This window comes from Monodon monoceros, unplaced genomic scaffold (genome assembly GCF_005190385.1).
Source record: "Monodon monoceros isolate NGI ecotype Baffin Bay Population unplaced genomic scaffold, NGI_Narwhal_1 Super_Scaffold_7, whole genome shotgun sequence".
Taxonomy (NCBI): domain Eukaryota; kingdom Metazoa; phylum Chordata; class Mammalia; order Artiodactyla; family Monodontidae; genus Monodon; species Monodon monoceros.
The window spans coordinates 8789170-8813719 of NW_021703784.1; the positions used below are offsets into that span (position 1 = coordinate 8789170).

A 24550-nucleotide genomic window follows, 5' to 3' on the forward strand; every position below is an offset into this window, starting at 1 on the left:
CTCTTGTTGTGGAGCATGGGCTGTAGGCGCACGTGCTTCAGTAGTTGTAGCACACAGGCTCAGTAGTTGTGGCTCGCGGGCTCTAGAGCGCAGGCTCAGAAGTTGTGGCGCACGGGCTTAGTTGCTCCGCGGCATGTGGGATCTTCCTGGACCAGGGCTCGAACCCGTGTACCCTGCATGGGCAGGCGGATGCTTAACCACTGTGCCACCAGGGAAGTCCCATCACTCAATTTTATTGCTTGGACTCAACCTAATGGACTTGGTGGGTCAACACAGTTTCTGAAATCTATAACTGGACGTCACTGGCCTGTGGTCAGCTCCACTTTCACCAACTGGTCCTTAACGGACAGGCCAAGGCCTAAATAATTCTCCTTGTGAAACGTCCCACCCTTGCCTTGAGTCTAAGAAACAGTCTTCACAAGGGCCGCTCTCCTTTGTATATATTGATACTTACATGGCAGTAAATCCACATTGTTTTAAACAAATTATTTCTGAGTTACTTTGACCATTAATAACCCCTCTGTAGTGGAGCTGGTTTCCCCTGCCTTGCGTGGCAGTTAACTTTACTTAACACTCATTCTCGTGTCAGAGTTTTTCTCTTATGAAGTGGGAGAGGAAAAGAGCTAGAAACTAAAGGAACTCGAGGACTAGAACAGAAGGAAGTCTTGGTGGAAGTGGAGCAGTTTCCTGCGGGGGAGCAGTCCTGGGGAACAAGGCTCAGATCTCCATGCCTAGCTCTCTTCAGACGCTTTAGGCTCTAGAGGGAGCTCATCCTCCAGGTGTAGGATGGTGTTGCCCTGTTTTGCCCCAACATCCCCCCCTTTCCTTCTTTGTCTTTTTCTTGCTGGGCAGCAAAGCTTTTCGGAAGCTCTGGTGAAGGCGCTTTTCCACACCAGCCATATTGCCTGGATGGAGACTAAATGTAAATACCTAATTAACAGCAGTGACTAGGAATAGCTTGCACAGTAGTAGAAGGCTCAAAAATAGTCCTGTCCTGGGTTTTCTAGGGATTGACCTCATCATCACAAATGAGTAATGTTGGTGGCAGGAGGACAGAGCTCCAGTAAGCAACGTCAGTGCAAGAAGTCTGGAAAGACATTGGCAAGGCTGTGGTTGGGACAGATTGGAGAGTCTGCCTGCTCAGACGAGAGAGCCATACGGAGCACATCACACCTGTGCGACACAATCTGTACTAGCTGCCCACTGTTTCCAAAACAGTGATTTTTCTGCTTTAGGTGAATTCTGCATTTAATATGTTGATGTCTGTGACTATGGGTGGTGTTAAAAGCAATAGCGAACATTTAGTCCTGGGCTTAATTGACCTCGCAGGGGTGGGAGTAGCAGGCTCAGTCAGCTGTGCTTCTGAGAGGAGCGACCTGAGCCCTTTCACTGATGCCTGAGGGTTTTGGATGTTTCCCACAGGACTCTGAGCAATCCTTTATGGTTTGAGCCTTTACCAATCTCCTGCCGTGAGGCTGGACTTCTCTTCTTAGCTCTTACTGATTAAGAGGAACTTAGCACAGTGTCTGGCACAAGTAGGCACTTGGCTAGTTTTTTTATAATTAATTTTTTCTGGTTGGTGTAATAACCTTAGGATGCCTCGTTTCCAGCTCTTGCGATTCTTTCCCTTTGAATTTACGTTGATCCGATGGACACAAATTATAAATCAGTCCATATTCTTCAGCATTATGCCAAGAATATTTATATTTTTAATAAATTTCTTAAAAGTTTATTTATTTTATTTATTTATTTTTGGCTGCGTTGGGTCTTCGTTGCTGCACGTGGGCTTTCTCTAGTTGTGGCGAGCGGGGGCTACTCTTCGTTGTGGTGCGCGGGCTTCTCATTGTGGTGGCTTCTTGTTGTGGAGCACGGGCTCTAGGCACATGGGCTTCAGTAGTTGTGGCTCACGGGCTCAGCAGTTGTGGCTCACAGGCTCTAGAGCGCAGGCTCAGTAGTTGTGGCGCGCGGGCTTAGTTGCTCCGTGGCATGTGGTATCTTCCCAGACCATGGCTCGAACCCGTGTTTCCTGCATTGGCAGGCGGATTCTTAACCACTGCGCCACCAGGGAAGTCCAAGAATATTTATTTTAAAACAATCATCTCTCTATTTTGTCTATTTTCTCCCTCTCGTTTCTTCAACTTTGTTCCTGTTGTTTGGTTCTCTTAGGCATAATTTTGCCACTTGGAAGATATTTTTCTTAAGTTTCCGAGTATGATGTTGGCAGCGGTGGTGGTGTGCGTGGGTGAGAGGTGGGAAGGTGGTAGGGGGGTGGTTCCTAAGGAATATGCTATGAATTTCTGAAATAGGGTCTTGGATAGCTTTTCATCTCCCAAACTGCATTCAAAAACCTTAAGTCTGGTGGATAACTCTGTGAAAATAATTAATTGGGCAAGTCTCAATATCTTCTTCAAAGAGAGATTAATTTATGTGCCTCCTACTACTTTATGTGTCACCTGTTTAACTGTTGATAGGAGAGCCCAGAACCACTGGTGGTATTAATCCCTGAGAGCAACAGGGGGAGGAGTTGGGGGGTTGATGACAAGGATGATACCATCAAGTCAGTTTCAGATGATAAGTGATTTTCTCTAACCTGTGCTCACATTTGATTGGATACTTACAAGTTAGTTTGGGGCACTGGGTAAATCTGTTAGATTAGGATTAGGTTAATATTGATAGTTGGATGGTATAGGAAGAATTTCTATTTTACGTTTTTGTATTAAACTCCCTTGAATTTTAATCTCTGTATTTTTGTCTGTCCTCGTTTAGGATTATAACTGGGTGATTTATTTTTCTTGTAAATGCTTTGATTAAAAATAAGGAGGGAATGGTACAGATTAAAGATAGCTACGCTGCTGCTTTTGTTATTTCTGTTGACCTGTCTGAAATTTGGCCAATCTTCATAGCTTTGAATCCAGTTCATCACAGAAGCTGGGAATCGCCACAAATGAGTCTGATGCATGATAGGACTGGGTTTTAATTTCACTTTAGTTGATTGATTGATTAATTCTTGGAGCCTTATTATTATTTCAGCACACTCTAATAGCTGGATGGTGGTACTGGATCCTGTGAAGCCTGGTGGACCTTATGAAGTGATGGCACAGCAGATTCTTGGGAGGAAGAACTTCACCCTGAGAATTCACGATGTCTTATTTGGAGATGTCTGGCTTTGCAGTGGGCAAAGTAACATGCAAATGACTGTTTCACAGGTAATTTGCAGAGTCTCAGTGTTAATAATGTTGATACAAGAAGAGAAAGGAGGAAGAGGAAAGGGGCAAGGAGGAGAAGGAGGTAGAAGCCTTCTTTTTCTACCGTGTGCCAAGATCTGTTCTAAGTGCTTTCTTTGCATGTGTTAATTAATTTGATTAACAACTTTATGCGATAAGTACTTATATGATATTCCTATCTCACAGATGAGGAAACTGGCCCATCTGAGGTTAAGTTCCCTGCCTAAGGTCAGAGTGTAATTGTGGAGCCAGGATATGAATGCGACCCCAGAGCCTGCTTTCTTAGTCACGGCTAGTGTGTCAGTGTGTGGGACACTATTTTCTCACCTTTCTGGGCTAAAGGCAGAAGCGAGAGACTATCTGATGGTAACGGAGATTTCATATCAAATTGAAGGCAAAGTAGATTACTCTTCTTTTTGATTGGTCTTAGAAGGTGAGTTTCTGGAGAGAGCCTAGGGAATCAAAACAATTAGATTTTGTTTGAATGCTGGGCAGCTAACATACTCTGTCTTTTGTTGTCATGGAGATTTAAAAATTGAGAGTGAATGTTGGCTTTGCCTCTTACTAGTTGTATGGCTTGGAGCAAATCACTTGGTGTTTATGAAACTTTGTAAAACATGCTTTTAAAAAATTGTGGTTAAAATGAATATAACATAATATGTATCGTTGTTGGTAAGTGTACAATTCAGTGGCATTAAATATATTCACAGTGCTGTGTGTACCCATCACCACTATCTATCCTCAAAACTTTTTCATCATCCCCAATGTATACTCTGTACCCATTAAGCAATAAATCCCCCCTTCCCCTTCCTCCTGCCTCCTGGTAACCTCTGTTCTGCTTTCTCTCTATGAATTTGCCTCTTCTAGGTACTTCATATAAGTGGAACCATACAATACTTGTTCTTCTGTGTCTGACTTATCTTGCTAAGGATCATGCTTTCAAGGTCCATCCATGTAGCATATATCAAACTTTTATCCCTTTTTATGGTTGAATTGTATTCCACTGTATATGCCACATTTCGCTTATCCATTCATTTATTGATGAACACCTGGGTTGTTTCCACCTTTTGGCTATTGTGAGTAATGCTGCTATGAACATTGACGTACAGATATCTGTTCCAGTTCCTGCTTTCAATTATTTTGGATATATGCCTATGAGTGGAATTGCTGGGTTAGTTCTATATTTAACTTTTGAGGAACCACCAAACCATTTCCACAGTGACTGTACCATTTTACATTCCTACCAGCAATATACAAAGGTTCTAATTTCACTGCATTCTAACACATGTTACTTTCCGTTTTCTTGATTATAGCCACACTAGTAGGTGTGCAGTGGTATCTTAATGTGGTTTGATTTGCATTCTCTAATGACTAGTGATGTTGAGTATTATCTCATGTATTTATTGGCCATTTGTATGTCTTATTTGGAAAATTGTTTACTTAGGCCATTTGCCCATTTTTGAATTGGGTTGCTTGTTGTTAAATTGTAGGACTTATTTGTATCTTCTAGGTATTAATCACTTGTCAGATACACGATCTGTAAATATTTTGTCTCATTCTTAGTTTGTCATTTCACTTTTTTGAGAGTGTCCCTTGATACATAAAAGTTTTTAATTTTTATGAAGTTCAATTTATCTATTTTTTCTTTTGTTGTCTATGCTTTTAGTATCATCTTCTTGAAATTGTTGCCAAGTCCAATGACATGAAGATTTTTCCCAATGTTTCTTCTAAGATTTTTTTTGGTTTTATCTCTTAAGTTTAGGTCTTTGATCTGTTTTAATCACTTTTTTGTATATAGTGTAAGGTGAGGGTCTAACTTCTTTCTTTTGCAAGTGGATATCCAGTTCTCCCAGCATCAATTGTTGAAAACACTGTCCTTCCTCTATTGAATGGTCTTGGCACTTTTTTCAAAAATCCATTGGCCATATATATGAGGGTTTATTTCTCGGGTTTCTAGTCTATTCCATTGGTCTATATGTCTCTTCTTATGGCAGTACCATACTGTTTTAATTACTGTAGCTTTGTAGTAAGTTTCAAAGTTGAGACATGTGAGTGCTCCAACTTTATTCTTCTTTTTCAAGATTGTTTTGGCTATTCAAGATCCCTTGTAATTCCATATAAATGTGAGGATATGATTTTCCAGTTCTGCAAAAAAGGTTGTTGGAATTTTGATAGGTATTGTGTTGAATTTGTAGATTGCTTTGGGTAGTACTGACATTTTAACAATGTTAAGTCTTCCTATCCATGAACATAGAACATTTTTCCATTAATTTATATCTTCCTTATTTTTTTTCAGTAATATTTTATAGTTTTTCAGTGTACAAGTCTTTTACCTACTTGGGTAGATTTATTCTGAAGTATTTTTCTTTTACATACTATTATAAATAGAACTTCTTTCTTAATTTCCTTTGAGGATCGTTCATTGCTCATTTATAGAAACGAATGATTTTTGCATTTTGATGTTGTACACTGAAACTTTGCTGAATTTGTTTATTAGCTCTAGTAGCTTTCTTGTAGGTTCTTTGGGATTTTCTATGTATAGGAGCATATTATCTGCAGTTAGAAATAGTTTTACCTTTTTTTTTTTTTGCAATTTGGATGCCTTTTATTTTTTTATCTTATGTAACAGCTCTGGCTAGAACTTCCAGTACAATGTTGAATAGCAATGGTGAAAACAGACATCCTTGTCTTGTTCTTGGTCTTAGGGAGAAAGCTTTTAGTCTTTCTATGATGTGACCTGTGGGTTTTTCATAAATGCCTTTTATCATATTGAGAAAATTTCCCTCTATTCCTACTTGTCTTAGAGCTTTTTTCATGAAAGTTTGTTGTATTTTGTTAAATGTCTGAGGCTTAGTTTTAATGACTATACTGCAACTATATCTGACCTAACTAACAGGGCCATTATGAAGATAAAACTATTTTGTTTGTCTCTAAAACGCCCTTATAAATTGAAAAGTGATGTCTAAATATAAGATGTCATTATTTAAAAAAGCTTTTTATTGTAAAAACACACACAAAAGTTAAGAGACTTATAAAGACCTATATATCCATCACCTAGATTGACAGTTGTGAGTATTTTGCCATATTTGATTTATCTGTTTGTTGTTGTCATTGTTGAACCATCCCAAGGTAAGCTGCACGCAGACACCTTGATACTTCAGTTAGGGGTCATGTGTCAACTTGATATATATATTCATATATCAAATTTATATATATATATATATTTTACACAGAAATAAGAGCTGTTGATGACTCTTTTTTTCTTTTTTTTTTTTTGCGGTACGCGGACCTCTCACTGCTGTGGCCTCTCCCCTTGCGGAGCACAGGCTCTGGACGCGCAGGCTCAGCGGCCATGGCTCACGGGCCCAGCCGCTCCGCGGCATGTGGGATCTTCCCAGACCAGGGCACGAACCCGCGTCCCCTGCATCGGCAGGCAGACTCTCAACCACTGCGCCACCAGGGAAGCCCTGATGACTCTTTCTGCTCATCTTTTTCATAGCCTAGGATTTCTTCTGTTAGTGTCAGTTTTTTTCTCTGTTTCAGTCATGGCCTTTGAAGATTAATTTTTCTTAAATTTTGAGAACTAGCATATTTTCTCCCTTATTGTAGCTATAGAGAGACTTCACTGGGCTCTTGTTTACCCTGATAGAATGTCGGGAGGAAGAGCACTACATGAGTTCCCAGATGGGGGATGGGGCATATACAGTACCCAGAGAATCAAATGGGACAGAACAAGGGAATGCCAACCTGCCAGTACATTGTCAGTGATGAAACTCATCTTGAGGTGTTCCTGTCCCCATTGCTATTAGAGGATAGGGCCCCTCTGACACACGATGAGTGAGGTCTCTTAAGTAAAGCTGGATAAAAAGGACATTGAAAGAGTTATCAAGGGAGAAAGTTTCTTAGTTGTTAATTGGTATCCTAGCAAGACAACGGTGGTAGAACAAAAGCCTTGGTGCTAAATGTCTTTAGCACTGAGATTTCTTTTTAAAAACAACTCCACTTTCTAATTGAATACAAACACAGTCTAGAATAAAGAGAGTGGATTTCTAGGTACCGTGTGATGGGGTTATTGCTTTTGGGCCTCAGAATTGTCATTGCTTTGTTTGTTTAGTGGAAGCTATCTGATTTAAAAATAAAAGTAAGTGAGACCATTGCTGTTTCATTTATATTAGGATCAGGGCTGGACAGTAGCAAGTTCATAGACGTATTTAAAGATTATCAGCTTAAAATATTGCTGAAAGATGAGTAAATATTTTTTACTCAGTATCAGACATCCAGAGAAGTTAGTATGAGTTAAATTCTTTGGCACATTTGAAATTGGGATTAGTTTTCTTTGCTTGTCTGTATTTTTTGATTTTTCTATAATGAGCATGAAATAACTATAATTTTTAAGAGCAAGTTAAAAAATCAAGAAATTGATATTCACCTAACTGATATCTTAAATATCTATCAAAGGCTCAGTTTACAGTAAAGAGGTACATTATATAAATAAGAATCTTAGGAATAAATGATTTAATTTGCATTATTCATCAGAACTAATACGTTTATATACTTTGATGTGTACTTTCATTTGTTTCCTTTAATAGGTTAAGATCTTGAAAAGATTATCATCTTCCCTAGCTCTTTCTCTAAAACTCAGTTCCTCCTCAAGTTGATTTTTATTTCCTTGCCTTTTTTCCATTATCTACTTCTCCATCTTTGAGAAATATTTAAATTTGAGATTTAAAAATCTCTACAGCTGGACCATGATCTCAATTAATCTTTTTTAAAAAATTTATAAAATTGAGTCCTTGCACATACTTATGATTTCTTATTTTGCTTCTATAGCTTCTACCCCTTATGGTTTCTTCCTTTTTTTAACCAATTAATAAATAATGCTCCTAAAAAGATTCTACTCTGGACATAGCTACTTCCTTTCATTATTAGTTTTCTAATTTAAAAATCTAAATTCTTGCATTTATGTCTTCCTAACCAATATTTTACTTAGTCTTGCTTCCTGCCCTACTTAAGTATACGGAAACCTTTTGAATTTAAATGTTTATTAAACTGGACTTTAACTGGGCTCCCTTTTAACATAAGTGAATAGAAGCAAAATTGAAGTTTTATCTCTTGATAGAAAGCATGGTTTTATAGAGAAGTGGGATTGCTGTTAACTCATTAAGGAAAACAGTATTTTCCTTAATGCTTTAATTACAGTTCTCTGTTTGCACAGAAAGGCACGGACCAGATCTATTTGTATCTGTACAGTCAGGTTTTCAGCCGCAGTCTGTGCCAGGGGATCTCATCCCATTTTCTGTCAAGCTTAATCAGATTTTGATTGTTAACAGAACACATTCTTTCTGCCTGGAATTTACTCTTCAGCATATTCTGTATTAAACTAGGGCTACAAGCTCTGAGATACAGGGAAATAGAAAAAAGATTCCATCTGAAAAAGACAAGTGTTAATTTTTTTTTATTTGTTTGTTTTAAATCACGCACTTAGTCTGCAAGACTGAATTTTAGGTGCTGACAGTACCAAAAGCCAAGTTTTCTAGTCTCTAAACACTCGGTAGAACTTTGTTATTTGATCAAAAGGATGCTTCACATGACTTCTCCTTGATTGCACTTGCTCCTTTCCCCCTGAAGACTCCCAACACACACGCGCGTATACACACATAGAATCTCTGTCTTTCTCCTTCTCTCCCTCCGTGTGACTTTTCTGAGGAGATAAGATTTCCACTATAACCAACCACTCTTCACAGTCAAATGAGGGAAATGGCAGATTGTATGCCCATCTTGTTGTTAGGGTAAAGTGGAATTTTAAAATCAAGTGTTATTTATAACACTGAGTGAGATGTTTATAAATGGAGGAAAGTCTAAATGTTCATCTGTCACCTCCTAAGTCAGGGTATGTCTTAAGACTTGGATATTTCTAGTTAGCTCAGAAGAAGATGGCCAACATTAGATAGAAAGCCCATTTTTCAATATCTCATCAATCCCCACATTCCTGCTTTACAAATAGGGGGATTAAAATCCAGAAGAGAAGGGCTGGTGCCACGTTACAATACCAGATTCATAGGAGCTGTGATGACTGGCTTATTTGTAGTTATTTTCTCAACTAAATCTGCTATATTGTACTGTGGTAGAAGGTAAAGTAACATACAGGATCCAAATTCTTTTAAGTAAAATTTCCCTGTGTCCTTCAGTTCGTGCACTTGTGTGCACATACACACACACACACACACATTCACACACATGCCTTGCTCCCCTGTGCAGACCTCATGCCAAGATTCTCTGAGGAAATAGATTCTTGACGTTTCTTCATTAATTCAAGAATGTAGTATAAAGGTTACAAAATGAACACCAGTGAGCAGCTGCTTTGATGGTGAACTGCGGGTCCCCAGAGAGGTGGTAGGGCTCTCCCAGTCGCTGCAGCCTTAATGACTTCAAATACCTTGGTATTCATTTACATCCTCATTTCAATACTTGGTAGAAAAATAATTACACTGAGGTGTTTGATGAGATGAAAATTGATCTCAGCAGATGGAGTAAGGCTTCCCCTCTCATCAGCAGGGAAACCAAGTGTCATTTAAATGAAAATCTTCCTGAAATCTCTTTATTCCTAAGTTTGCTGCCAATATCCCCAAGGAAATCCTTCCATCCAGAAGGCTTGGTGATATTGGGGCAGGGTACCAATTTCAGAAGTAATTGTCATCAGATGCAGCAAGAATTTCCCCCCACCCCCATGTTTGCTAACACTTTCTGTGGCTTTCGAGCTTTGGCTTGAAATAATACACAAATGTGAGTTTGAAAATGGAAGTTTTCCAGCCAATGCTTTGGATCCAGTTCTGTGTGCTGGTAACAATAGAGGAGGATGCCGACCCCCCCCGCCCTGCTCCCCCCAATTCTGTTGGCCTTGCAGTACTCTACAGTGTTAGCAACGGGTCAAAAAGAAAAGACGCATGTTCCCTGCGCTGCCCCCCGAAACTAGCGTCTCATTGCGAGGAGGCACTGGAGTTCCCAGTCGGTGCAGAAGCTGGTGTGGGTGGAGAGAAGCAGTTTCATCCCCTGTTTCCATGGAAGCAACATACGATCCTTACTGCTTGGTGCAGAACTGAATTTCAAGGGAGGTGACTTTTTACAGGTACTTGCTGCTGAAAAATAACTTCCCTGCCAAAATATACTGTGAGTGCATTAGTCTCTTCTTAGTCTTTAATGTTTATTTTACATGAAGCTTGCCAGGGAAGATCCTGAACAAGCAGGTCTGGATTTCCTATGGAATTTTCCTGAGACCATGTGTGGAAGACCAGTAGCCCTGACAGCCTAGAGCTGCCATTACCCAGGGAGCGTTTCAGGCTGCGGCTCCCGCTGGGACCAAAAGAGCCATTTCTTTTGCATCTGGCCATCTTATTGGCCACAGCAGGCTCAGCGGCAAGTCAAAAGGCGATTCAAGGGGCCGCGCATTTCAATGAAGTGCTCTGTGGAGGCACTCTGGCTGCTCCTACACTGCAGCGGCCAGGCCAGCTGTATTCTCTGTGGCGGGTGGGAGGGAAAGCCAGCCAGCTGCACACTCTGTGGCCAGCAGCCAATGGAAAGCGGCCCAGCCTCCTGTGCCTCTGGCTGTGGCAGTCCTGGCTCAGCTGGAGCTCTTGTTCCCCGAGGCCAGTGATAACTGGCCTTCTGGAGGCTCCTGTTAGGCCTTTGTTTTGGGAAGACCAGACTGTCCAGGGGGATGGAGAGAAGACCAGGAAAAACAAACACTAATTAAAAAGCAAAACAATATATTTATGACACATTCTTTTTAAAATAAGGAGAAACATAACTACTGAAAAATCAGGAGTGAAGGAGATAGCACTTACATGTAAGGCCAGAGAGGAATGATGCTTCATAGGACCAACAATGAAACCAGTCGGTGTAGCACACATTCGTGTCCAGAGGAACCCTAAGCCAGTCCTGTCACACTCTTGGCAACTGGTGAGGTTTCATAAAGTGCTTTGGGAAAAGGTGCTGTGTCTTTGGACGGACCCTTTTCTTTGTCTGGTTTCTTGGTACTGTTGTCAGCAATCACTCTGAACACCACCTTTCACACTGCCAGGCCTCCCGTGCTATTCTTGGGTGATTTTCCAGGACTGAGATGGGAAGATAAGCATCTTGAGGCTGATTTCAGGATGTTTCAGGAGTTCAAAAATCGTTTCTCAGGTGTGTTTCTTTTGAATATACATCTCTCGTGGGCTATGGATTACATAAACTTACTTCCCCACGGCCTTTCTGGCTCCATTAAAAAAAAAAAAGTAAATGCCATGGCTTTTTGTTAACAGATACTTTTTCTGAATAGAAGTATTTTCGTTTCAAGATATGGGTCTTCTTTAGCCTAAACCCATCCACAGCTCCTCTCATCTAACACAGACTTGTCCTTGAGATCTCAGATTTCATTGTGTTCCCACCTTCTTTGGGGACATGATTTATCGTGGTCTCTGTGGATCAAGGCGATCCGGACCAGCCCATCATTGGTTTTGATTATTCATTTGGTTTTGGTATCCTAAAGGCTCAGAAGGAGCTCGGAGGGTTGGCAGTGTTTACCAGGAGGCAGTAGCATCATTGACTATCCACTAGGTTGGTGTAAGAAATGACGTTCCTGCTTCTTTTCCAGATATTTAATGCCACAAGCGAGCTGTCGAACACAGCTGCCTATCAGTCTGTCCGCATCCTCTCCGTGTCTCTCACCCAGGCTCAGCAGGAGCTGGAGGACCTTGCCAAGGTTGATTTGCAATGGTCCAAGCCCACCTTGGGTAAGTGATTGCTGGAACGTGTGCCATCTCTTCTGTGAGGGGCTGGTGCCCTGCTTGCAATCTGTGATCCTGAATTTGGTTCTGATCTATTTCATCCTTTTATTCATTCTTACCGACCCCTCCCCCATTCCTGACGGTACCTGTTTCATACATTTCTTCCCAAGACTCCACAGTGAATCTTGCCCCCTTGCTCTGAGGAGATGGCTCTTCCTCCAACTTCGTCGGTCCCACTGAGGCCACTCGGCACGAGCTACGCCAGCATCTCTTCAGCACCTGACGCTCTCTTCTCCTCTTCTCTTTCTTCCTTTGTTTCTGTGTCTGAACACAGCTGACTCTTTCCTTTCAGGCCTGCCTCTGATGCGGGCTCTGACCTTCTCCAGGGCCTTCTCTCATCCCTCAGGCTCTGTCCTTTTACCCCACTGTCCAGTCTGCACGAAATCTTTAGTTCAGGCTGCTCTGCGTCAGGCTCTGATCTAGACCCCGAGGGTGCAGCTGTGATTGGGGCAGACACAGTCCCCGCCCTCAGAGCTCTGCTTTTCTTTTATTCTAACAAAACCAAGCAAAACAAAGCATAACGCACACCCTTCTCCTGGTACCTCACCTCTCTCCTTTGCTCTGTTAAACCTTTTTAGAACACCTTTTCATTCTTTTCATTGCCTTCCAACGTGTTCACTCTTTAACCCTTTATAATCTGGCTTCTGCGTCCAGGTCAACAACTGGTTCCCCCAAGGTTACTGCTGTTCTTCTACAATGCACTCTGGACACCCCGTAGCATCGGCACTGCTGACTGCTGTTTTTAGAAGCTGCGCCTTCCTCTGAGCTTGCTTGGTACTTCCTTTCCTTCGTTCTCCCTCTCTGTCCTCTCCCTGCCTGTTTCTTTGCTTTCTTCAGTCCCTTCCTCCAGACGTGGTCCTTTGTGCTCTTTCTGGTCCGTTTTCTCTTTCACCTGTACGTGCTTTACCTTGGTAACCTCAATTGCTCCTACATTTTCAAGTATTAATTCATTCAGCCAATATTTGGATGCCCACTATGAGCTAGGCGCTATTCTAAGTGCTGGGGGTATAGCAGAGAATAAAGCAGGCAGGCACGCCTGGTCTCCTGGATGGAGCTTACAGTCTAGTGAGGGAATACAGAAAATGAATAATAAAATTTGTAAATTATATACAAAGTATTGATACTATTCCGTATCACACTGTCAGAACTTTCCCTTTAAGAACTCAGAAACTGAATAGATTTGGGTAAATTTTTTAGTGAATCCTTTGGTCCGTGAACTCTTAATGCATGTCATCCAAAACTCAGGAATCAATTAGATTTGGATAAGGTATTATACCTTGCTGTCGGCTCCATTTCACTCTCTGAACTCAGAGACTCAAATTTTTGAGCATCAAGGGATAGGTTAGATGGTAGTGCTTGCTGAGACAGAAATAAGTACATAAAATACATCAGGGAAGGGGGGCAGTACTGCTGGGGCTGGGATGGGGTAGTGGTTTCCCACTTAGAGTGGCCACGGAGGTCCCAGCTGAGAAAGGCAGCATTTCCGTAATAACCTGACAGAGGTGAGGCCACGCAGGTGTGTGGGGAAGAGCCTAGTAGGTCAAGCCCCTCTCACATTTCCAGTCTCTGCAGCCTCTTCTACTGCCTTCATATCTCTGACTGCAGCTGGGAAGGGTCTCTGATTTTAAAGACTCCTGTAATTAGCTTGGCCCTATCTGGATAATTCAGGACAGTCGCCCCCTCTCTAGTCCTTACTCTTGAAAACACCTGCGATGTCCCTTTAGCCACATAAGGTTCATTCACAGGTTCCAGGCATTGGACTCTGGAGACCTCTGGGCGCTGTGCTGCCCACCACACGTTCTCATTCTCGCGCATTTTCAAGTGGCTTTCCATTTCCTTTACTCCAAGATGTGCCTCTAGCCTCCCCTCCAGTTTTATCTTATACCATTCTCCTTTTGTAATCTATGCTCTAGGCAAATACTTTAAAAACTGTCCAGTTTTACGTGCCTTTGTACATACTGTTTCTTCTGCCTAGAATGCTAGCTCTACTTCCTGGACTCCCGTCTTTCAAGGCCGCCCGACCTCCCTCCCCTTCCCACTTAATTACCTCTTCCCTCTACCTGCCCATCAGTGAGTCACCCTTATTCCAGCTGCCCACAGCTACCCAGCACCAGCCAACGAACATTCACTGACTCTGCACTGGGTGCCAGACATGGAGAATATAGAAATCCTAATGGTTTAGTGGGGTGAGGGAAACACCGGGCACAGAGTATGCCCGGAGCACAGGGAAGGAGGTCCGCCCTCACCTGGCATTTAATGATCTGCCTTTCATTTCATATTCTTTCTCTTGCTGTTAAAGCCCCTTAACACTTGTTTATACCTCTTAAAGCACTAAACCATATTTTGCCATCTGTTTTACTCAGCTGAATATTTGTCTTATTCTGTAGAATATAAGACCTCTGAGGAGAGGTTCCATGTCTCTCCATGTCCCTTTAATTACAGTACCCCTATCATCTAGAAGCGCCTGGCACCTGGCGGGCACTCAATCCATTTTAACTGATTTGAAACTGATTTCAATTCCTACTATTACGCTATCCGCATTTTGAGAGCCGAACTGTACTGAGTTTTGATCTTTCACGTGCCAGGCCAGTGGTTTACACATAGTGGTTCTTTAACAGCTGTTGGATTGGATTGATCCCGTCAGCTGCGTGTGTTCACGTTCCCCTCTTCACCAGCCTTCTTCTAACATGGAAATTGCCTCTTCTGGTCTGTGTTGGTTACAGGGCTGTATGGACGAATGAGCTAGATGATGCTGAACATTTATTTATTTTTAAAAGATTTATTTATTTGTTGGGTCTTAGTTGTGGCATGCGGGATCTTTCATTGTGGCATGCGGGCTTCTCTCTAGTTGTGGCGTGTGGGTTTTCTCTCTCTAGTTGTGGCGCGCGGGCTCCAGGGCACGTGGGCTCCGCAGTTTGCGGCACACAGCCTCTCTATTTGAGGCACACAAGCTCAGTAGTTGTGGCACGTGGGCTTAGTTGCCCCGCTGCATGTGGGATCTTAGTTCCCTGACCAGGGATCAAACCTCCGTCCCCTGCATTGGAAGACGGATTCTTTACCACTGGACCACCGGGGAAGTCCCGATGCTGAACATATACTGGTTTTGGTTTCTGTTACTTTCCCTTTTGGCCAAACTCCCCATCACTTGTTTGTTCTTGTTTTCATTACCATAGCTATAAAATTGGGTATAAAACTACCCAGAAAAAATATACCTTTCTTCTCGACATTGCCCCATGCTTGCTTGTTCCCTTCCACAGAGCTGAGTGGGGATGGATGCTGGGAAAGAGGAACACGCAGGTGAGGGTGGAATGGGGGCCAGCGGCCTTTCTGCCCCTCACCTATTGCAGAGGAGTATTAATCTTCCTAGATTCTCAGGGCCCTGCACATGGTGGGGAAGCAGGGGGATGCCTGCTTGCCTGGCCAGAGAGCCTTTGGCTTTCTGCTAGCGAGACAGCTGCCTCTCAATCTTATCCTACTCTTGGAAAGTCTCAGAAAGAAATGCAAGGCCTGACCCACACCCATTCTTCTCACCTAGACCCACCTAGGAGCTGCAGTCCCTATCCATCTACTTTTTCCGTGACTGTTTAACTGTTTCTCCGAACAGAAAACTTGGGCCATGGCAATTTCACGTACATGTCAGCACTGTGCTGGCTCTTTGGGCGTTACCTGCATGACACTCTGCGGTATCCCGTGGGGCTGATCTCCTCCTCGTGGGCCGGGACGCCCATTGAAGCCTGGTCATCTGAAAGGTCACTGAAAGCCTGTGGGGTCCCAAGGCAAGGGTAAGAAAGCGTCCTCTGGTCTGGGAGAAAGCCAGCCAGGAAATTTTGTAAGAGAGAAAGATCACGGTCTCCTTTGGGGAGTCAAGAATGTGTTGAATGTACGAATATGTATTAAATGTATGTAACGTATTCAGGTATTATTTTCACTGTCATCAGCCCCACAATCATCTGAGAATACGTCAGGAAGTAATTACGACCCTTTTCCTTAATAATGGTGATAGCTAATAAGAGAAGCTTTCTAAATGCTGGACACTGTTGTAAGCACTTTATATATAGTAATTCACTTAACACAACACTCTCCTGAAGTGGATACTATTAACATATGATGGAAAAAGGTACTAAGTCTGAGAGAGGTTTAGTGACTTGCTTGTGGACACGACTAGTAAATGATAAAGTCTGGTGTCAATGTCTGTGCTCTTAACCACTGCGCTGTGTTGCCTGTGAGAATAAACACAGCCTAACAGTTTGGAAGAACAAGTACCTATGTCATCAGAGAAGTGTATTAGAAGACTGATGGTGAAAGCACGCTCAGGAAGGGCTGGATCAGGAAGAACATTTGGGGGTGGGGGAAGGGAGAGAAAAGGCTGGTTAATAACATCTTGACACTAATGTTAAAACAGAGATGAACAATATGTGAACTGCTTTCACAGACCTTGTCCCATCAGTTCTGGGAAGAGCATGGACTTGAGCTCTTGGTATATCTTGGGTAAAGGCCTGCCTGTTGGGGAGTGAAGTTATCCAGTTTTGGAACAGAAAGACTTGCCTTCGGTAGAGTTGGAGGAATCTAAAGCCAGGCTTCCCAGGTCTCTGGGGACATGGCAGGGACAATAGCAAGGGGAAGTGGCCATTCTCATATGCAGCTGTTGCAAGTGTAAATTCATACAAGTGTTGCACAGAGACAATTTAGGGACATGTTCAAAGTCTTAAGAAAATGTGCCCTTTTGACCTGGCAATCTCATTTCTGGGAATTTATCTTAAGGAAATAATTAAGACTATATGCAGTGATTTAGCTCTAAGGAAGATAATCATGGCATTGCTTATAAAAGCAAAGAGCTTAACGCAATCTCAGTGTCCACCCACTGAGTACTAGTTAAATAAACTTATTGCCTGTGCAATAGACTCATTAAAACGCTCCTCCTCCCTGGTCTTAATCACTAGATGGAAACCGGTGGCCCCGTCTGAACCCACAGAAAGCTGACTGATGACAGTGATTCTGGGAAGAACCTGGAGTGAAATTTGGAGACTGTCCTCATGTTTTCATGGAAACAGAGTGGTTGAATTGAACTCTGTGTTGCTTTCATCAGGAGCTTGCCCCGAGTGAAGCTGGATAGATGCCCAGCTCAGGGATCGTCATGTGATCAGTCATTGGCTCTCTCTTGACACTTGTGTGTCTTACTGATTTCAGGTTCATGCCATCTGATCTTGAAACTGGTCCCAGTGAATACTCTGTTCTCTGGAATGCCATGATCCATCCGTTCCGTAATATGACTCTGAAAGGGGTGATATGGTACCAGGGTGAGTGTTCAGTTTGCTGGTTTTCCATTGTATCAGTTAGCTGTTGCTGCACAAGAAACCACCCCAGAACGTAGTGGCTTCCGACAGTAATAATGTTAGCGAGCTCACTATTCTCTGGGTTAGCAGGGTAGTTTTTCTGTCTGGGCTGCTATGGCTGATTTCTGCCGGGATCTCTTACGTGCCTTTGGCCACCTGGCAGGTTGTCTGGTGGCTGGATGACCTAGCCTGGCCTCTCCCTCATGCCTGTTGACTGGGGCTGTCTGTCTGCCGGGGCCTCCTGGTTCTCACGTGGCCTCTCATCCTTCAGCAAAGCTAGTTCAGACTTAATTTATCATTTACATGGCAGTGTCGGGGTTCCAAGTGTATCAGGAGAGAACAAACCACAGAGCTGAATTGCTTTTCAAGCCTCTGCTTGCATCGTGTTTGCTGATGCCCCATTGGCCAGAGCAAGCACAAGGCCAGTCCAGGGAGACCGCAGGAAGGCCCGCTACCTAAGGGCATGCATGGAGGTTGGGGAGCAGTGTGTGGCTGCCTTTGCATCTACCCCAAACTCTTCTCAAAATTTGAACTGTTTTTAGGGGAGTCCAATGTAAACTTTAACAGGGACCTGTACAATTGTACGTTCCCTGCACTCATTGAAGACTGGCGCCAAACCTTCCACGATGGCTCCCAGGGGCAGACAGAGCGCTTCTTCCCATTTGGATTTGTCCAGGTACGTGCTGAGAGGAAGAGGGTTCATGGGCTTTGGTGTGGGGAGGTGCTGTTGAGATCTCTTCCCTGGAATCCGTCTTCCTTTTTTTGCCCTCCTAGCTTGCCTGCTGGTCAAGAACTGAATGTAACTTAATTCATCTCAGTTTACTGATGGGACAATTACATCTTAAAAAAACTTAATAAGTAACCAATATTTCTTCTTATTAAAAAGCATTACATGTTCATTAAAGAAATATTAAAGAGAAAGGCAAAAAAAAAAAGAAGCTAAAAACACTTATAATTCCACAATCCAGAAATAAGCAGACCTTTTCTGCTCATATATTTTTGAAATAGGATCCATACCATAATACTGTATCATATCTCGCTTTTTCTCTTAAGGTCATATTGTGAACATTTTTCATGCCAATAAATTTTAATCTTCAGCACAATTTATAACGATTGGAGGGTGTTCAGAAATATGGTTGTATTGTAATTTAACTAGTCTTCCATAGATAGGCTCTTAGGTTGCTTTAAACGTTTTGCCTTTATAAGCAGTGGCATGTTTATTTTCCTTGTAGCTAAATCCTTGCACACATGCTTAATTATTTCCATAAGATAAATTCCCAGAAATGAAATTACTAGGTTAAATTGCACACTTTTTAAGGCTTTGAACATGTCCTTAAATTTTTCTGTGGAAATGTATCAATTTGTATATTTATACTCTTAGCAACCATGTGTGACAGTGTCCACCTCCCCACACCTTCCCGAACTTGCTGATAACCCTCCCACCTCTGAGAATGAACCGCGCTCTTTCACTCACTCCCAGCCCACTGCGCATGCTCTCTGCCTGGAATAATCTTTTCTTCCCACACTTTCCTAACTTTTATCATCCGTTAGCCTGGATATCAGGAAGCCTTCTGCCACTACCCAGAGTCTGTCCCCATACGGGTGACTGCTTAGTACCCTTCACTTCCCCTTTTTACTTGTATGTACTTTGTGCACATGATCACATTTTCCTGGATCACATTTATAGCCCCAGTACGACCTAATTGGTCGGCACTCATTAAATATGTCCCGACACACAAATGAAAAAGTATATCAAGAGAAACCATACTTTCAGTTAGTGGTACCTCGTCAGAAAGATTCTGCTCTCAGCCTTGTCTAAAAGGAATAAACATATTTAACCAAGTTCATAATTGCCTTGCCTCACCTGTTCACGTGACCCCTCCGAGACCTAGACGTCTTAGCAGGGCAGTAGTTCTGACTTGTCTAGGACGTAGGGATTAAACAAGTAAGGTGTTATAAAAATGAGGCCCCGGTTCATGCCCCGGTCTGGGATGATCCCACATGCCGCGGAGCAGCTGGGCCCGTGAGCCATGGCCGCTGAGCCTGTGCGTCCAGAGCCTGTGCTCCGCAACGGGAGAGGCCACAACAGTGAGAGGCCCGCGTGCTGCAAAACAAAAACGAAACAACAAAAACAAACAAAAAAAAAACGAGGCCCACCTCACAGCATAAACACAAAATAGGCTTTAATGTTTGAGTTGGACGCACCTACTTCCAGGCTTCCGCCTCTGAGTGTCCCCCAGATGCTCTCCTCTCACCATCCTCCTGTTCCTCTACCTCATCCCATTTCATGTACCTTTTTTTGGATAAAGATTTTTATAGACCTTCTTTCCGCTTATAATTACTTTACAATCATTTTCTTTCTTCTTTCTAACATTTGTTTTGACTTTGAATGAGAATATTCTGCTCATTATTTTCAAAATAGCAACTCCTGTCACCAGTTCTGTATTACTGTTGGTGGAAACTATTTTTTTTGTCTCTCAGCCTGTGCGCATGGTGATTTGAATGTGACTTCAACCGATTCAAGCCAAAAATATGTTTAAATGCTTATTACATGCCACAAACTGTGTGAGGTACTAGAAATATACCATGAAGCAGAGAGACCTGGTCCTTGCACTTGTGTGTGCGGTTTAGTGGAAGTCCCTTAGCCTTGGGTGTCAACTTTATCATCATCAACAACAGTATGTTGGTTGGTTGTTTGTGGAAAACTGGGACTATAAATATAAATATAAATGTTTAACTTCAAAAGGAAATGGTAAATTCGGCAACATAATGGCTCAGAGCATGGTCTGGGGATTCGAATCCCAGCTCTGGCTTCTTTACCTATGTGATTTCGAACAAGATATTGAACCTTTTTGTTATTTTAAGTATTAAATGAGTTAGTCCATGTAAAGCCTGGCACAAGCTAGAAAATGTCAGTGTTTATTATTATTAATGAGAGAAGTCAGAAAATCTGGAGGGACAGTTGTTGTGTAAAGGAAGATGAATTGACTTAATGGAAGGGCCGAGTGTGAAACGGTGGTGGCAGTGACTAGAGCACAGTTAGAGGCAGGACACGAACTCCGTGGAGAGAGCAGGGCTAGACACCTGTGTCTGAGTAGAGAGGTGAGCGGAGGCCCGGGGAGAGAGAAAAAGGAGCCAGAGTTGAGGGACTGGAGTCCCTAGGAGTGTGCTTTTTAAAAAGGGTTTTGGAGGAACAGTGGAACACACTGCAGACTGCGGATGCTATTGTAAAGTCCTCCAAATGTGCCCAGTTTTATATTCTTTGGCTATTATATGCCTTCTTTAGCAGTGATTAGTATTTCTACTAATCACTGCAGGAGAGAGTGCCCTGCTTTATCTCAGGAAAAACAGGAATTTCATGCGAGTGTGGAGTCTGCTGGTGCCCCCATGAGGCCACTGTGTAGTAGTGCAGCCGATGAAATAGTGGAGAATTACTGCAGCAATTCTCAGCAAACTGCCATTTTGAGACAACTTCCTAGGCTTGAGTGGCTGTTGGTAGCATTTCTCCCGCAGCGCTTCAGGTTAGTAACTCACCCTAGACTTTGTTGCCATGATCCTCATCATGGCGCTGGTTGGTGAACATGGCTCCACTTTCACTCTTCTTCTGGCTGTTGTGTGGGAAGAAGTAGGGTCACTTACTGGATCTTTTTATTGCCATTTTCTAGTTTGCATGACGTTTCATTGTGCAGCTTCAGCGCCTTGTATCATTTCATATGTTAAAGCCAATTTGCATAAGAGATTTTAATAAGAATCAAGTGGTGGGGAAATGTACTTCTCTAGTAGGAGAAACCACAGAGCCGTATGGCAGGAGGGTGTGGCTCTTGGAAGGTGTGAAGAACTGGGGTCCTTGATGCAATCTGCCACGCACTCAAGGGCAGATTCCTCCCTGCTTCCCTACAGTGCTTTGCCCTGTGTTGTACACAGAGTTGTCAGTGACCGACCTACTGCTTTGTAACAAGCTACCTCAGAAGTTCGGGGCTTACCACATCAGCCACTGTGTTTGCTCCTGATTCCGTGGGTTGGCCAGGCAGGCAGGGCTCAGCTGGGGTGGCTCATCTCTGCTCTGTAACTTCAGCCAGGCTTGCTCATGTGGCTGCAGTTTGAACTGAAGGATCTAGAATTCACATGATTGGCCCCTCAGCTGGGACGGCTGGGATATTAACACCTCTCTCCTCATGACCTTCCAGTTTCCAAGGCTGCTCTCTCCACATTTCTCCAGCAGGGTAGCTGGACTTTTGTTACATGGCCATCTCAGGGTTCCAAGAAAATGAAATCTGAAGGCAAGGGCTCTTGAGGCAAAGCCTCAGAAGCTGCACACCATCACCTCTGCTGCACTGTTTGTCAGAGCAAATCACAGGCTTAGCCCAGGTTCAGCGAGAGGAGAAATAGACTCCACCTCTTGCTGAGAGGGGTGGCAGAGTTTCATTGCGGCGAGGGGGATGAGAGGTTCAGCCACAAGGGTGAGAGGCTCCGTAAGTACGTGTTGGATGAGCACGGGAGTCAGTGAAGCAGAAGCAGGGTCTTCTTGTGAAAGACTCTAGTGTAGGTTTCTTTTTAAAAATGTTTAATGTTTTTCCAGCTTTATTGCAGTATAGGTTTCTGATGAAATAAAATACCGATGCACAATGTCTACTTTCTAGTTATCTTCATACTTGTCTGGTGCAACCCCAAATGATGGGCTTCCCGAGATCCGTTGGCATCAAACAGCAGACTTTGGCTATGTCCCTAACCCAAGGATGCCCAACACTTTCATGGCTGTAGCTATGGATCTCTGTGATAGGAATTCACCTTTTGGCAGGTGGGTGCTTCTTGGGCTTTGTTTGAACAATAATATATGTTCTTTGTCTGTGGCCTTCACTCTGATGTTCACTTGTGAGGGGGCCTGAGGATTGGACATTAGAAGCATGATTTATCAATCATTCACGTGGGATGTGCTGCAGTAACCAAAAACCCTCACCATCCCAGTGCCTTGATGCCACGGAACCTTATTTCATGTTCACACTCTATGTCCAAATAAGGTCAACAGAGAAGCTTTGCCCTCATCGTCATTCACAGATCCAGAGCGACAGAGGCTCCAGGGTGATCTGTGCTTCCACATGCAGCTACGGTTTCACGTTGGCAATTAAATGCTTCCACCCAAAGCAACATAAGTCACTTCTGCTCACATCGCACTGGCCATAGCAAATCACATGGCCATGCCTGTCTTCAGCGAGAGCAGGAAATGGAATTCTACCGTGGCCTCAGAGGGGGACTATCTGGATGACTACCCTGATGTTAACAGCCCCTATGATTACCACCCGCTAGCTGCAGGATACCAGGGGATTTCAGTGTGAAATGGAGCCCAACACAGAGTGTCTGGATTATAGTAGGAGCCTGACTGAACATTTCTTTCTTTCTTAATTTTATTTATTTATTTATTTATTCCAGCTGTGCTGGGTCTTTGTTGCGGCGCGCGGGCTTCTCTAGTTGTGGTGCGTGCGCCCTAGAGCATGCGTGGGCTCGGTAGTTGCAGCATGTGGGCTTAGCTGCAGTATGTGGGATCTTAGTTCCCTGACCAGGGATCAAACCCGGGCCCCCTGCATTGGGAGTGCAGTCTTAACCACTGGACCACGAGGGATATTTATTTAGTTTTGAATGAATGAATGTTTATTGAATGAACAAATAAAACCTACAGGGGACCAAGTAATGAACACCTGATTCAGATGAGACACAGGACTTTCAGTGGTTGCAGCGTCTTACGAGAGCTCTCCTAGGTTAGTTCCAATACCTGCCCTCCCTCCCTCCCTCCTTCTCTCCTTTTATTCCTTCCTTCCGAGTCCTCGGTTATTTCAAGGTTTCCGACCCGTAGGAGGCCCAGAGCCCCATCTGTGGTTACAACTCACCATTTCTCTTAGGCTGACTCGCCACAGATCACTGGCTATTAGATTCAGTCAACTTTATTCTCACCTTCTTAAAGGGTGCTTTGTATAAGATTTCCTTTTTTTAAAAAATGTGATTATTGTTGAGCCCAAACCCAAAGTTCTCTACCTCTTCTTTATCCTGTAGCGCACACCCTCGAGATAAGCAGACGGTGGCCTACAGGCTGCACTTGGGGGCCCGTGCCGTGGCTTATGGGGCGAAGCTGACCTTTCAAGGACCACTGCCTCAGAAGATAGAACTCCTGGGCGACATGGGGCTGCTGAACCTCACATATTCCCAGCCAATCCAGGTGCAGAGGCACAACAAGATATTTGAGGTGAGAACTGCAGAAACAGTAGGGGTTCATCCTATGGGGGGCGGGGGGGGCAGGATATCCTCCACGCTGAGGCCCACCTCTAATTGTAACATGACTGCAAGGCAGGCTTTGGTTGGTCAGGGGCTGAGTTTATCTCAGAGCAACAAAAAAGCAGCTACTGATTCATTCACTCAGAGGCAATTTTGATGGGACCACCAAGGAAGGGGAGACGTGCCCACATTGAAATGATACTCCTTTTGCGTTTTCCCTCCCAGAGCAGCCATCTTTGCGTGGGAGAGGGCCCGTGGCTTTATCTGTGGGCACCTATTGAAAGGACCCTCGCTCCAGAATGTTTCCCTCACCCGTAGACATTTCTTTGTCCCACTACCCTAAATTCTGATTTTCTTTTGAGTCTCTCCTTTAAGAGGTTGAAGCTTGGTGATTTGCAACTTAGTACGAATTACTGTAACAGAACTCTGTACTTGCTTCTAATACCTGGTGAGGATCATTCCACTGTGGAAGTGGGGCTATTGATTAAACAGCTTCTTTAGGAGTCCTTTAAGGTCGGGGTTGGCGGTGGAGGCATCCCCAAGTGGAGCATTTATATGAGTGTCTTTGGGAGCCCCCAAGTCGTTAGGCTGTGGCGGGCGGTGAGTGAAAAGAGGGCATTGGAGGGGGGATGAAAGAATGTAGAAGACAAACTGTACACAGGAGTTTATCTAGGACTGTTCCTCCTCTGGAATCCTAACCAGAGCATCCACCTGCCTCAGGTGCTTCCTCAGCACTTACTCCACCTAGCTTCTTTGCATGCTGGGTTTTAGGTGAACCCTAGCTCCAAGGAGTCTCTGTGTTCTGAGTTCTCCTCTGTAGTCAACAGCTGGCAGCCTGCCCATCGTCTGGACCTGGAATCTTAGCTGGGACCAGGACAGAATTGAACCTTGGGAACTGGGTATT

The 24550-nt window shown here is 43.5% G+C and overlaps 1 protein-coding gene across 4 annotated transcripts in view; it reads left to right on the forward strand.

Moving 5' to 3' along the window:
- Nucleotides 1-24550, forward strand: part of SIAE (sialic acid acetylesterase) — a 36670-nt gene that overhangs the window by 8896 nt on the left and 3224 nt on the right. For 3 of the 4 annotated variants that reach the window (XM_029207727.1, XM_029207728.1, XM_029207729.1), the window contains 7 exons: nt 3031-3206; nt 11857-11995; nt 15654-15831; nt 17237-17346; nt 17925-18058; nt 22023-22180; nt 23428-23617. In XM_029207727.1, the coding sequence (XP_029063560.1) occupies nt 3031-3206; nt 11857-11995; nt 15654-15831; nt 17237-17346; nt 17925-18058; nt 22023-22180; nt 23428-23617 (1085 nt within the window). Of the gene's footprint in view, nt 1-3030; nt 3207-11856; nt 11996-15653; nt 15832-17236; nt 17347-17924; nt 18059-20724; nt 20904-22022; nt 22181-23427; nt 23618-24550 lie in introns of those variants that run through there. The other variant, XM_029207730.1, reaches the window with a different exon arrangement.